General features: G+C 44.9%; 1 protein-coding gene across 1 annotated transcript in view; it reads right to left on the minus strand.

The window, feature by feature from the left end:
- Positions 1 to 1537: 1537 nt before the first annotated feature.
- ahctf1 (AT hook containing transcription factor 1) overlaps positions 1538 to 15143 on the minus strand; it is a 54495-nt gene continuing 40889 nt past the window's right edge. The window contains exons 32-41 of the mRNA XM_079496724.1: positions 14936 to 15121; positions 14678 to 14774; positions 13883 to 13974; positions 13166 to 13476; positions 7571 to 10975; positions 7002 to 7239; positions 6299 to 6463; positions 4741 to 4826; positions 3616 to 3689; positions 1538 to 2000 (exon numbers count right to left, since the gene is read on the minus strand). Coding sequence (XP_079352850.1) covers positions 1808 to 2000; positions 3616 to 3689; positions 4741 to 4826; positions 6299 to 6463; positions 7002 to 7239; positions 7571 to 10975; positions 13166 to 13476; positions 13883 to 13974; positions 14678 to 14774; positions 14936 to 15121 — 4847 coding nt within the window. The 3' untranslated portion in view covers positions 1538 to 1807. The remainder of the gene's footprint in view (positions 2001 to 3615; positions 3690 to 4740; positions 4827 to 6298; positions 6464 to 7001; positions 7240 to 7570; positions 10976 to 13165; positions 13477 to 13882; positions 13975 to 14677; positions 14775 to 14935; positions 15122 to 15143) is intronic.

Genomic DNA, 15143 nt, shown 5'->3' on the forward strand with positions numbered 1-15143 from the left:
GTTATTCAGGATATATTGTTAGTTAGTTTGAGGTCAAACTACATTATTACTGGACTATTTTATTCATCATCTCAATAGTGGACCTGGCTAAGATATGTATGCCCTTAATATAGGAGATAATATAATAATCTCAACAAGTGTAGGCTAATATGAATATTAGGCCTATAGTTTTAACAGCTACAGAAAATCTGCCCCATATGCCAACAGAAGACATCCAGTAATAAGGTTATGGTATATGTGATGTCAGGTGTGGAGGATCCACCCTGGTAAAACTCACCCAAGCTCCCTATATGTGAGCAGATGCAACCGGACACTTATGGCCTGTAGCCTAGTGACAGTGTATATATCCATATATGGAGCTGACCTGTTCTACATGGGGAAAGGACCCCCCATGGATGGTGCCCAGGTCTTGTGACATCACGTGACATCATCAGGGATGCCCATATATAATCCCATATGCATATATGGAGATCCCTGATGTCATCAATATTGGCCATCAACTCTACATCTGACCTCAAACCCTATATATATACTGTATGTTCTGACATTCCATTTGTTGTCCTTCCCCATCCATCCTTCCTCTTCGATGTCTCCCTTTTGACTGATACCTGTCCAATTCAAACTCTAGACAGGCACTTTGAAGATGAGAAGATGAGTCCGCCATTCATGACACTTTGCATCACTTACAAAAAACTGTCCTTTATTCACAGCCAGTGCTTTAAACACATGTAACCAAAAAGGTGTATAGGCTGAAGCCGAGGCTTTATTTGAAGAGTAACTTTCCACTGGTTGAAAACCACTGGCAGAGGTCTACTTGGTAGTTGGTACATAATACACTATATTGGGGGTCGGCGGCCAATTTCATATTGACATGAAAATGTTTGAGAACACCGACGTAGAAACATGTGTTTCAGAATTTAGAAGGAATTTGTAGAATCGTCCTCAGGTCTAAATGGGTTAAGTAGCCTAATTACCACCTGCAAACAAAAGAAATACATAAGGCCTATTTCATATTTATTAGTTCAATGCAAAGGCAGGACAAAATTCATAAGATAGTCCATTGTGTGTGTGCTTTATTTTCAGAGGAAAATATTAAATATCAGCGAGAATCCAGAGGTTAGGGTTGTGGTTAGCGGGAGGCACAGGATTACAGAAGACATACAGACAGTATCTCTAAGAGGATAAATCATATAAATATGAAATTCTTCACTCAGAATGTAGCCTATATGAGGTGAGTTATGTAGGCATATTATATCTGTGTTTATTCCTACTGTAGGTATACTGTCTTAATGCCATGCATTGGCTACTCTACTAGAATTCTTTAATTTGGTCTAAAAACAAAACAAGTTTGTAAAAACAATAGTTGGAACAGAATCCAATCACTGCAGATCTGGTTTCTCCTTTAAGGGACAAATGGAATACAAAAATAGTCCAACTCCATTGGCAGTAGTGTACAAGTCTGTATTTCAGAGAAGCCAAACTAAGACTCACTAAGACACTGGACCATTACAACACTCAAAGTCAATAAATTCTCAACTTCTTGATTTATTTATTACTTAACTTTATTTGGAACGAATCAATAAAAACTATTTACACATTTATCCTCATTAACATGTCAACCTGCTTCTCTTCGTAAAATAGGAAAAAAACAGCAGGCGGCAAAAACCTGTTTTTAGTTTTTTTCCATTTTCTTTTCTTTCTTTCAGTTTTAAAGAAACAAATGAAAATAACAAAACAGAAATGCAATAAAAGGAATAAAACCTGTGATGTTCTAATTGTTTATTCCTCCTCAGAGTTTTAATCCTCCTCAGAGTTTCATCCTCCGAGTAACCGGTCTGTGAAAAGCCTTGTCTAGGATGCGCTTGCTCCTCTTGTCCAAGCCTGTGTTGGCCTTCTTCTGAGCCTGTGGTTCAGGTTGGAGGGTGGGGGTCATGGGGGAGGCCAGTGGGGAGAATAGGTCCAGGTCTTCTATGGTCAGTTCTTTTAGAGATGCCTTGGACCTGGAAACACATCAATAATTATATTACTTGATAGGAGGAAGTCATCATTACACATTAGTACCCAATATGCTGCTACCGATCTCTATGCGCTTTCCCTTCTTCTGGATTGGATTGATGCGACTAAGATAATTTCCAATGACAAAATAAAATCATCTATCCATCCATCGGTTTGTGTGGGGCGCACCAGTTCATTGCTGGCCTGGCCTGAATTTTCATTTCATTATTCAGTCTGAAAGTGCTCCCAATAGCAGTGTTGATTTCGTCGACTAAAACCAAGACGAAAAATGTTTGTTGACTACCCTTTTTCACTGATGAAAACTAAATGGAAACTAAATACAAACTAAGCTATGACGACTAAAACTATGGCTAAATGTATTGACAATTTCGTCAACAAATAAACTAGACTAAAATGTTAGGAGGGGACTAGTGGACAAGAGATCCAGTATACGGCATTTTACACTTGGTTGCATGCTGAAAATAGCAGATCTACAAGCTCCCAACGTGTCATGTTGCGACGCGTTGTGAGCTTGTAGATCGGCTATTTTCAGCAAGTGTAAAATCAGTCATTACGACGGCATCAAGGCCCACCAAAATACATTTTAGTAGACTAAAACTAGACTAACACTAAAACATTCCAGGTAACTAAAATGTGACAAAAACTAAATTAAAGATATTCAAGAGACTGACTAAAACAACCCTGGCCAATAGGCTCTGTGCATAGTTGTAGGCCCGGTTTCCAAGGTGGCATACCTGTTCCAGGGTCAGTTTCCCATAGCTTTGTTTGACAGCTGATTTAAACAGGAAGAACTCATGCGTTTTGGGTTTACGAGGTTTATCTGAGGTGTACGATGGATCCGGCTAGGGTTGGCACGGCATGGAGATTTTCCAACAAATGAATAAACGCATTGACGTTGGAAATATTGGGAACGACGGATGTGCAAAATTCAAGTACATTTTATACTTCACTTTGTTTGCAGTAAATAACTTCATTACCACCATCAACCAGTAGATGTCCTACTTGGCACTCCAAGTACTGGGTTATAACTTAAGCTATGCAGCCATGATGTGAAATGAACAAAATAAGAGCAAGATTGGTTGAGAAAACATGGTGTAATGTTGTCTACAGATTGACAACATGGTGTAATGTTGTCTACAGATGGTGAAATGTTGTCTACAGATTGACATGGTGAAATGTTGTCTACAATTGAAAACATGGTGAAATGTTGTCTACAGATTGACAACATGGTGTAATGTTGTCTACAGATTGACAACATGGTGTAATGTTGTCTACAGATTGACATGGTGAAATGTTGTCTACAGATTGACAACATGGTGTAATGTTGTCTACAGATTGACAACATGGTGAAATGTTGTCTACAGATTGAAAACATGGTGAACTGTTGTCTACAGATTGACAACATGGTGTAATGTTGTCTACAGATTGACAACATGGTGTAATGTTGTCTACAGATTGTTGCCAAGTAAACAAAGCACTCGTATTCATACGGTTCAATTTCCTTTCTAGAAAACACTCTAATAAAACTATGACATGAACACAATGAAGTATGGTACATTTGATTATGTTTGTGTATCCATGAGACCATAAAAGTCTTACTTGGCAGTTTGTTTGTTAGTCGCCTTGGTTTTAGTGGGTGTTGGTTTCTCCATATCTTCAGAAATATCTTCATCCTGAAACATACAAACTCAATTTAATACTATTAATCATTAAAGTCATACTGTGTACCCTCCTTTTAAATATATATTTTATCCTTTTTTGAGTGGTGCAACCACTCCTATAGACAGCTATGTGAGTGGCTGTGTCCCTGGGTCTGTCCCTGTGTCTATCCCTGTGTCCCTGGGTCTGTCCCCGTGTCCCTGGGTCTGTCCCTGTGTCACTGGCTGTGTCCCTGGGACTGTCCCTGTGTCACTGGGTCTGTCCCTGGCTGTGTCAGAGCACGAACATATAGTTTGTTCACCACCAAGTGTCACTGTTGCGCAGTCTAACACACAGACATGCCAGGGAGGAGGGCTTGTACAACAACAACAATAATAATAACTTGAATTCATATAGCACCTTTCAAATAACCCAAGGACGCTTTACAATACAGAAAAAACAAACAACGAACTAATTGCGAAAAGCCTGAGTACAGTACAGTACCACTCACTTCAGACGGGTCTGATTTTTGTACTCTTTTTGGCGACACCTCCGGTAGCTCCACCGCCCCCAAGTCTAACATGACTTTTAAAGATCCAAAAATATCATTATGATACTGTACCTCACATGGTCTCAGTGAAATATCATTATGATACTGTACCTCACATGGTCTCAGTGAAATATCATTATGATACTGTACCTCACATGGTCTCAGTGAAATATCATTATGATACTGTACCTCACATGGTCTCAGTGAAATATGATAATGTACATGGTCTCAGTTATGATACTGTACAATCGAGTACCATGGTATGCCGGCCACCAAGCCCCTGGGCCCCCCTGGGTTCATCTAACCCCAGGCCGAGAGACCAGGGGCCAGGGCTAAAAGGGTGGCAGGTAAATAAAATGTTGGGGCATGTGGAGTTTGCTTTGGAATGTGCACTGCAAGTGAGTGAGGAGTCTGCTATAAACAGAACAGTGTATCGGGACATCCCTACTGTAAATGCTTCAATCCAATCATTGCCATAATCTGATCGTTTCCAATAATCACGTTATTAGCGTGCGTGCTAAACACTCAACACTTACTTGATGAGCGATGGAGACGGCTGTTCTTTTCCTTCGAGTAGCAGCAGGAAGAGACTCCATCTCTACAGGAAGCTTTGATCTGCGACCTGACAAAATGCCCACAGAAAACACACACCCTACCATTAGGACCCCTAATACAACCACATGAAAACACACACCCTACCATTATGACCCTACTACAACCACACTACCATTATGACCCTAGTACAACCACACTACCATTACAACCCTACTACAACCACATGGCATGCTGGGTGAATGAATTATGACCCCTAGTAAAACCGGGAGGCATACTATGGTCCGACGGAGCATTGGTTCGACATGCGTCCGCACCTCGGACTAGCGCCTGCTCCCGTGCTTGCGGTTGTGGTTAGGTTAGGGTTTGAGGTGGGTTGTCGTTTTTCGAACCAATGACTAACTAATGTCGAACTAAAGTACTGCACTCAGTACAACCACATGGCATGCTGGATGAATGAATTATAATTTGACTACAACCACATGGCATGATGGATGAATGAATTAAGACCCCTAGTACAACCACATGGCATGATGGATGAATGAATTATAACTCGACTACAACCACATGGCATGATGGATGAATGAATTAAGACCACTAGTACAACCACATGGCATGATGGATGAATGAATTAAGACCCCTACTACAACCACATGGCATGATGTATGAATGAATTAAGACCCCTAGTACAACCACATGGCATGATGGATGAATGAATTATAACTCTACTACAACCACATGGCATGATGTATGAATTAATTAAGACCACTAGTACAACCACATGGCATGATGGATGAATTAATTATAACTCGACTACAACCACATGGCATGATGGATGAATGAATTATAACTCTACTACAACCACATGGCATGATGGATGAATGAATTATAACTAGACTACAACCACATGGCATGATGGATGAATGAATTATAACTAGACTACAACCACATGGCATGATGGATGAATGAATTATAACTAGACTACAACCACATGGCATGATGGATGAATGAATTATAACTCTACTACAACCACATGGCATGATGGATGAATGAATTATAACTCTACTACAACCACATGGCATGATGGATGAATTAATTATAACTAGACTACAACCACATGGCATGATGGATGAATGAATTATAACTACTACAACCACATGGCATGATGGATGAATGAATTATAACTAGACTACAACCACATGGCATGATGGATGAATGAATTATAACTAGACTACAACCACATGGCATGATGGATGAATGAATTATAACTAGACTACAACCACATGGCATGCTGGATGAATGCATTATAACTCGACTACAACCACATGGCATGATGGATGAATGAATTATAACTAGACTACAACCACATGGCATGATGGATGAATGAATTAAGACCCCTAGTACAACCACATGGCATGATGGATGAATGAATTATAACTAGACTACAACCACATGGCATGATGGATGAATGAATTATAACTAGACTACAACCACATGGCATGCTGGATGAATAAACCAACGACTGGGTGAACATCAGCAGACCTCTCGTGGACCTTCTAGAAGGCGACATGGAGTCATGGTCCGGTTCTGGATCCAGGATGCTCTCTGTGGACGCGGCTGTAGGAGAAGGAGCCCGAATGGCCGCCGCCGCCGACATCATCCTTTTCTTACTGGCCCCAACCATCTCTGTGATGACCACTCCTTCAACTGGAAAAGTTGTCAAATGTTAACATAAACATATTGTTGCCATCGGGTGGAAAGCTTGTATGTCTGATTGATTGATTGAATACTTTATGAGCAGACTTAGCAGTGTGTTAGTTCTAAGAGGAATTTAAAGTCAAGAAAGCATATGGCTTGCACAATACTCGATGTTGTACTACAGTGGGACGTCATCGAAAATGTTCCCCCCCTGTTTAGCCGACGAGACCAAAAATCTTAAAACGTTAATAACTCGCAATCTAAATCATCCCGTCCAATTCTAAGAAAAGATCATGTGTTAGACGGCCAACTGCGGTCCAGTCGCTAGTCACGTTAGATTTAATCTTACCTCCCGTTGTTGTCGATCGGCTCTAGAGTGTTTTGGCTACATTTAGCTGCTACAGCCACATCCAAGATAACATCTGGTCCGTCGGTAAAGTGCTCCGCTGCTATAAATCACTGGTCGCTATGATTAATAACCCCGGGCAATCAGAGTGTTACCACATTTCAATCTCATGCTAAATGTCCCCAAAATAAGTTCAATTACCTTGGTGTTTCTGCTGTTCATCTCTCAGTCTCCTGATGAGGGCGTCGGCCACAGGCGTCTCAGACTCCGCCTCCAGAGGAGCGTCCAATAAGGGCAGGTTCCACAGTTTGCTCCTGGTTTGTCTACGCACGTTTGTGATTGGTCGGACACCACTGTCGGACTCTGGCAGGTTTTTAATGGGCGTTGCTCCGCTCAGTTTCCTCCTGGTCCGAGAAGGCGAGAGAGGGACTAAGCGGACCTGGGCGTCAGAGGGAAACACAACGTCATCTATCACATAACCAACATTAGATTATTTTACTTACTTAGGACTATAAAAAGGATCTTATGGTTTATGGTTTCAAGCATCAATAGTCCTCATTGTTTGATTGTTCATAAATACATCACATTGCCTATTCAATTAAAGTAGATTTGAATAATTTGTGTGTCTAACGTGTGATTAAGATAAGTCAATTTGTGGTCGTACAAGTTTTAGCCAATTCATTGTGACTGTCACTCTACTACCTGTAGCCGTTTATGATAAACACAATTATATGAAAAATGTTTGCTTATGATTTTTGCATCTTGGATACCTGAGGATTAAGGTCCAGGTTCTCTGCAGGCTGGTTCTCTGCTGCTCTGCGCCTGGTGGTTACTCTGGGGGTGTTGACGGGAGCAATAAAGGCTTGCTCCTCTTGGACCTTGGCAGGCGTCTGCTTAACAGACTTCTTGTTGGTTGCCTGACGTTTAGCTGGAGTCTGGATCTCAGAGCTGGCCTGCAGGGAATCGTCTTTTTCATCGTTCATGTGCTCCTCCTCCACCCGTTCCTTTTCTTCAACCGATGACGGCACATCCTCAGCATTACTGCGAGTCTTCCTCCTGGTGGTTGGAACCTTCCGAGGGGTCCTGAGTTTGGCTGGGGTGCTCAGAACGGAGCTGTTGACCTCCTCCTCATCCTCCTCCTCCTCCTCTTCCGGTTGGACCTTGGGGGGTTTGCCTCTTCTACGAGCAGGTGAGGCAGAAGCCACAGAATCCGTGTCCAGACCCTCCTCCTCCTCCTCGTCCTCCAGGACAGGCGAGATGAAGGTCACCGTCTTCCTGGTCCTTGTGGTCCTCCGTGTGGGTGTTGAGACGGCCTTCCTCCTCCCCCTCTTAGAGGTGGACAGTTCAGGCCCGTTTGACTTCTCTTCCCGTTGATCCTGGACTGACTCAGGCTCCCCTTTATCAACCACCTCCCTGTTGTCATCCACAGCCTTGGCTGTGACCTCGTGATTCGAATGTTGATCTTCAACCATGTTTGTCGTGGGTTCCGACATGTTTTTATCCTCTTCTTCTTTGTTCTCCTTCTGTGCCGTGTTGATATCTCCAGATTCTTTACCCTTGTCCTCCTCGAGGAGAGGTTTGGGTTCTTTACCCTTGTCCTCCTCGAGGAGAGGTTTGGGTTCTTTACCCTTGTCCTCCTCGAGGAGAGGTTTGGTTTCTTTACCCTTGTCCTCCTCGAGGAGAGGTTTGGGTTCTTTACGCTTGAGGAGAGGTTTGGGGGTCTCCGTCTTTCTGCTCCTTGTAGACCTACGTGTGGGTGTTGACATCACGGCCTTCCTGCCCCTCTTAGGGGTGGATTTCACTACCTGTTCCTGCCAGTTTGACTTTTCTCCAGGTTTCTCCTGGTCCGACTCGGGCCGCTCCGGTTTATCCTCTCCATCTGTTGTCCTGCATGTCTCGTTACTCTTCTCAACCACCTCTAGATGTTCTTCCACAGCCTCAGCTGTGACCTCGTGGTCTGCATGTTGATCTTCAACCACGTTTGTTGTGGGTTCTGATACGTTTCTATCCTCCTCTTCTTCTTTGTCCTTCTCCTGTGCTGTGTTTTTGAAGGACTGCTCCTTTCCATCCAGTTCTGGGATGGGTTCTTCCACTTGGGTCGATTCAAAGTCTGTAGCAGTTTCAGGTTCTTCCACAACCATCATCACAGGCTCCACTGTGTCTGGGCTGATCTCAGAACACTCATGCATCTGGTCAGTATGGGGTTCTGGACCACTGGAGCTGATCTCAGAACGCTCATGCATCTGGTCAGTATGGGGTTCTGGACCACTGGAGCCACACAAGACAGACTGAGCTGTGTTTACTTCAGTCCATCCAGCGATTTCTATTCCATCCAAGCTGTCAGTCTCAGAGGGAGCATCTTCCGACAGGGCCGTCACAGGAGCATCTTCAGACACGGGAGCATCTTCAGACACGGGAGCGTCTTCAGACACGGGAGCGTCTTCAGACACGGGAGCGTCTTCAGACACGGGAGCGTCTTCAGACACGGGAGCGTCTACAGACAAGGGAGCGACTACACACACAGGAATGTCTTCAGACATGAGAGCTTCTTCAGACACAGGAATGTCTTCAGACACAGGAATGTCTTCAGACACGAGAGCTTCTTCAGACACAGGAATGTCTTCAGACACAGGAATGTCTTCAGACACAGGAATGTCTTCAGACACAGGAGCATCTTCCGACAGGGCCATCACAGGAGCATCCTCAGACACAGGAGCATCTTCAGACACAGGAGCGTCTTCAGACACAAGAGCTTCTTCAGACGCAAGAGCTTCTTCAGACGAGAGAGCTTCTTCAGACGCGAGAGCTTCTTCAGACGCGAGAGCTTCTTCAGACACAGGAATGTCTTCAGACACAGGAGCATCTTCAGAGACAGTTACGTCATCAGAGACAGTAACGTCTTCAGAGACAGTTACGTCTTCAGATAGGGGAGCGGCTTCAGAAAGGAGAACGTCTTCAGAGACAAGAACGTCTTCAGAGACAGGTATGTCTTCGGAGACAGGTAAGTTTTCAGACACAGTTGCGTCTTCAGACACGAGTACGTCCTCAGACACAGGAGCATCTTCAGACAGGGGGGCGTCTTCAGATACAGGAGCTTCTTCAGACACGAGAGCTTCTTCAGACAGAGGAGCATCTTCAGACACCGGAATGTCTTCAGACACGAGAGCTTCTTCAGACACAGGAATGTCTTCAAAAACGGGAGTGTCTTCAGAGACAGGAGCATCTTCAGACACAGGAATGTCTTCAGACACGAGAGCTTCTTCAGACACGAGAGCTTCTTCAGACACGAGAGCTTCTTCAGACACGAGAGCTTCTTCAGACACGAGAGCTTCTTCAGACACGAGAGCTTCTTCAGACACAGGAGCTTCTTCAGACACAGGAATGTCTTCAGACACGGGAGTGTCTTCAGAGACGGGAGTGTCTTCAGAGACGGGAGTGTCTTCAGAGACAGGAGCATCTTCAGACACAGGAATGTCTTCAGACACGAGAGCTTCTTCAGAGACAGGAGCATCTTCAGACACAGGAATGTCTTCAGACACGGGAGTGTCTTCAGAGACAGGAGCATCTTCAGACACAAGAGCTTCTTCAGACACGGGAGAGTCGTGGTTGTCTGCGCCAAGGTTAATGACCTCTGACTGGGTCACAGATCCAGTCCATCCGGCTATCTCTATTCTATCCAAGCTGTCAGTCTCAGAGGGAGCATCCTCCGACAGGGCAGCATCTTCGACCAGAGGAGCATCTTCGGCCGGGAGAGCGTCTTCCGACAGCGGGGAGTCACTATTGTCTCCATCAGTAATAATAACCTCCGACTGGCCCACAGATCCAGGGTCAGCTAGCTCTGCAGGAGGCTGGGTGGAGAGTGGAGGTTCCAGGTCATTCTCCAGAGGTAACGTGTCAGCCTCTGAATCCACGTCCAACTGCAGGGAGAAGCTGCTGCTGCTGACCTCCGTCTCTCTGGGTTGGTGCAGCAGACCGAGGTGGTCTTCGTCCGCCAGGCCGCCATGTTCCTGGTCTTCCACCAGCTCCAGGGGAACCAGGAGCGTTGTGGAGGGTTGGAGGTTCATGTAGGAGAAGGTCCCATCCTCCTCCTCCGCCACGTCATCTCCATCCATACTTCCATCGTCTGTCCCCAGTCTCACCACCACCACCTCTCCTTCCATCTCTCCATCTACAATCTGGACGCGGGGGAAATGCAGAATGGTGAGAATATGGTACACAATAAAAGTGTATTTTCCATTCATTCTCAACCTGTGACACAGAAATAAGTCTGTTGGTTGAAGACACCAGTTTGAAACTTCATTTTACAAATATGTTAGGTACAATTTGTATTTTATTTCACGGTTCAATATGCACTGTGAACTGTGCCAATGTTGTCATACTGTAAGGCAGGGATACTCAAATAGCTGAACCTGTGGGCCACATTATGAAAATGGCAAGGGGCCAGGGGCCAGTTGATAAGGACAACATTTGATACTTTTTGCTTTATTTCCACCTAACGTATGAAAAGATAAGTGCAATGTGCATTATTTTATGGCTTGGTCATTTTCTCTCTTAAATAATTTGCCTGCCTGTCTGTCTGCTTGCTATCAAGTGGGTTAACATTAAAGATCTGAGCTGAGCATCTCTATTTCAATTGCTTCACAATGTAATTTATGACTTGGCCCACATTCAACACACATGGCTTTTCCATGAAATTAACTTGGGAAAATAAATAGTTAAGACTATATTGCTAAATAAAATAAAATACATATACTTCTACCTGGAAGCCAGTCAAATAGTGGGACACCGCTGAGAGCCACACACAGCTGCAGTAGGTTCGGTTCTTAATTAAGGGCGCGTTTTGAATGCAATGCAAACTAATAGGCGAGTGCGCTCCGGTGCGTTATGCAAAGGGTAAGAATGACTTCTGTCCGTGACAATCAATCCTACAGTTTGAATTCTGTACACACGCACACATAGAGCAACAAATATGATATGGGGAAAACAATTTCAATTTTCTTTGTTACATTTTTGATGCTGCTATATAAATATTTGAAGTTTTTAGAATCGGCCTTAGGCCTAATGGGTTAATCTTTAATTATTAAGAATGATTGGGACGAGGCCCCTAAATATAGTTAACTTTGTAGGCTACCATTGTCCCTTGTGTTGTAGAGAATGACTACCTTGTGAAAGAGGGGTTGATTGTGTTGTAGAGAGAATGACTACCTTGTGAGAGAGGGGTGGATTGTGCTTTATTAGTGTATTTCTAGAGAAGACCCATCTTACTTTAGCACTTTAATATAATATTCAATGTGCTATATAGGTCTAGATTCAGAGTATTGACCCTCTACCAACCTTCGTTTTAAGGACTCAGCCAATGGTGCCCTATTAACACTATTTATTTATTTCTTACTGTTTATATGTGTTGTAATTGTTATATGGGTAAATATGCGACTGGCATCAGGCATGTTGTGCCTTATTGACTCAAAATCATGTATAAGTAATAATTATGGTTGATGTAAATGTTATGCGACTGCACTTGTGGTACTTGGATAGGTTGGACGTTGTTTGGACACGGACAGGGGAGGGTGTTACAACCACGGACAGAGGAGGGTGTTACAACCACGGACAGAGGAGGGTGTTACAACCACGGACAGAGGAGGGTGTTACAACCACGGACAGAGGAGGGTGTTACAACCACGGACAGAGGAGGGTGTTACAACCACGGACAGAGGAGGGTGTTACAACCACGGACAGAGGAGGGTGTTACAACCACGGACAGAGGGTGTTACAACCACGGACAGGGGAGGGTGTTACAACCACGGACAGAGGAGGGTGTTACAACCACGGACAGGGGAGGGTGTTACAACCACGGACAGGGGAGGGTGTTACAACCACGGACAGAGGAGGGTGTTACAACCACGGACAGAGGAGGGTGTTACAACCACGGACAGAGGAGGGTGTTACAACCACGGACAGAGGAGGGTGTTACAACCACGGACAGAGGGTGTTACAACCACGGACAGGGGAGGGTGTTACAACCACGGACAGAGGAGGGTGTTACAACCACGGACAGGGGAGGGTGTTACAACCACGGACAGGGGAGGGTGTTACAACCACGGACACTATAAATGTGACACCAGTTGTTTGCAGTATACAACGCTGACGAAGGCATCTCCCGCAATGTGTTCGTTGTGTGCTGCTTGTTTGCAGCATGCCATACCTAACCTAGTAAAATAAATAAGTGCCTTACAAGATATTGCCGTGAGTGCTGGTTTTCTTCTGTTTAAAATGTCGTTTCTGACCGTGCACCCGGTAAAATGATTAAAGTGAGTGCGACGAGATGGAGTCGTGCATGCTGCCTTCTATTAGAACATGACCGTTACCTTCAGACCCGTTTCAGGGGGAACCAATGACAGCACGGCCGCCTCCTGCTCTGATAGGTAATGGGTGTGGTCCAGGAAGAGATCGGGGTGTGGGTGTGGCTTGAGAGCAGGCACCTCCTCTATGATCTCCACCTCGCTGCCAGAGTCCTCCTCCTCCTCCTCCTCCTCTTCATCTTCCTCCTCTTCTTCAGTACCATCCTCCTCCTCCTCCTCCTCCTCCTCCTCCTCCTCCTCCGTGCCATCAGACTCAACATCTTCGTCCTCAGAGGCAGGGCTAGAAAGCTCCTCACTGTCGTTCACAGTCACTACGGCTGGAAACACAGTCAGCAGGTTACAACACTGTTACACGGGGGAGTGCCATTATGTGTGGTACTGGCACTGCGTGCAGATGGCAAGAGTGCTTACCTTAAGTACACTATTGTAGCTATATCACAATTTTATTATTAATATTTATGATCAGAAAGCAAAGTAAAATTAGTTAACTGGTACAACAGCTCATTATCCGGACATGCAATGTCGGAGCTAACTGATGCATAATAGCACATGATACGTCACTATATCAATTATTCAATTGTCTTTGTTTCATGTTGTGAATATGTGTGTAGCCTCTTACAGTGAGAGTCTGTGGCGCTGGGCTCTGTGTGAATGTGTGCATAGCCTCTTACAGTGAGAGTCTGTGGCACTGCGCTCTCTGTGAATGTGTGCGTAGCCTCTTACAGTGAGAGTCTGTGGCGCTGGGCTCTGAGGAGCAGACAGAGGTCTCCAGTTTCTGGAAGGTTGAAACGGGAAGATCTTCAGCTTCTGGTTCACTGGGAAGAAAACAATACAAAAGATGGACTTTTAATGTCCGTGTACAGTTGGAACGGTGCTGGTGCAGTCAGGGTCCTGGTGTGGACCAGTCAGGGTCCCGGTGTGGACCAGTCAGGGTACCGGTGTGGACCAGTCAGGGTCCCGGTGTGGACCAGTCAGGGTCCCGGTGTGGACCAGTCAGGGGACCAGTCAGGGTCCCGGTGTGGACCAGTCAGGGTCCACACCAGGACCACACTTTTACCGACGGACCGGATGTTGTTGTGAATGTGTTGTAGCAGCTAACAATAGCCACACCACTCTAGAGTCGATCGACAACAACGGGAGGTAAGAATAAATCTATCACGACTAGCGACTGGACTGCGGAGGGCCGTCTAACACAGGATCTTTTTTCATAATTAGACGGGATGATTTAGATCGCGAGTTATTAATGTTTTAAGATTTTCGTTTTCGTCGGCTAAACAGGGGAGGGAGTTTAGGCTGGCTAGGCGCTCCTAGGCTGTGAAGCCATGCGATCCGTTTTCATATCAATAAACTTCATCTTTTGGACAATACTTCGTCCTGGGCGTCGGGCGTTACTAATAGAAAGGACAAAGAACTTTGTCCTGGGCGTTGGGGGTGTTAATGTTAAAATCGATTACCGATTCATATCGATATGCTTTGACACCACTAGTATATAGAGATGGAGATGAGGGTGTCGTTTACCTGGTAGAGGACTGTGAAACCTGGTGGATCCCAGAGCGAGTCAGAGGAGACGTCAAGTCATCTCCAAACAGCTGTTGCTCTACAAATCCTGTCAGATCTAGGGGGAAGGAAAACAAATTGTCAGATCTAGGGGGGAAGGAAAACAAATTCTGTCAGATCTAGGGGGAAGAAAAACAAATTCTGTCAGATCTAGGGGGGACGAAAACAAGCCGTCCTCAGGTCTAAATGTAATACCGACTCATCTGGTTTAAAGTTCACCTGCTGAGGATTCTAGAGCAGGTTCGAGAGGCTCCACGTGTCCTGGAGCAGCAGGTTCTGTGTCTTCTATTGCTTCTAGATCTGCATCGGTCTTTAAGGCCTCCGGCGTCGCAGAGCGAGTCAGAGGAGACGTCGAGTCATCCGACTCATCTCCAAACAGCTGTTGCTCTACGAATTCTGTCAGATCTAGGGCGAAGCAAAACAAACC

This window comes from Electrona antarctica (assembly GCF_951216825.1).
Source record: "Electrona antarctica genome assembly, chromosome: 3".
Taxonomy (NCBI): Eukaryota; Metazoa; Chordata; class Actinopteri; order Myctophiformes; family Myctophidae; genus Electrona; species Electrona antarctica.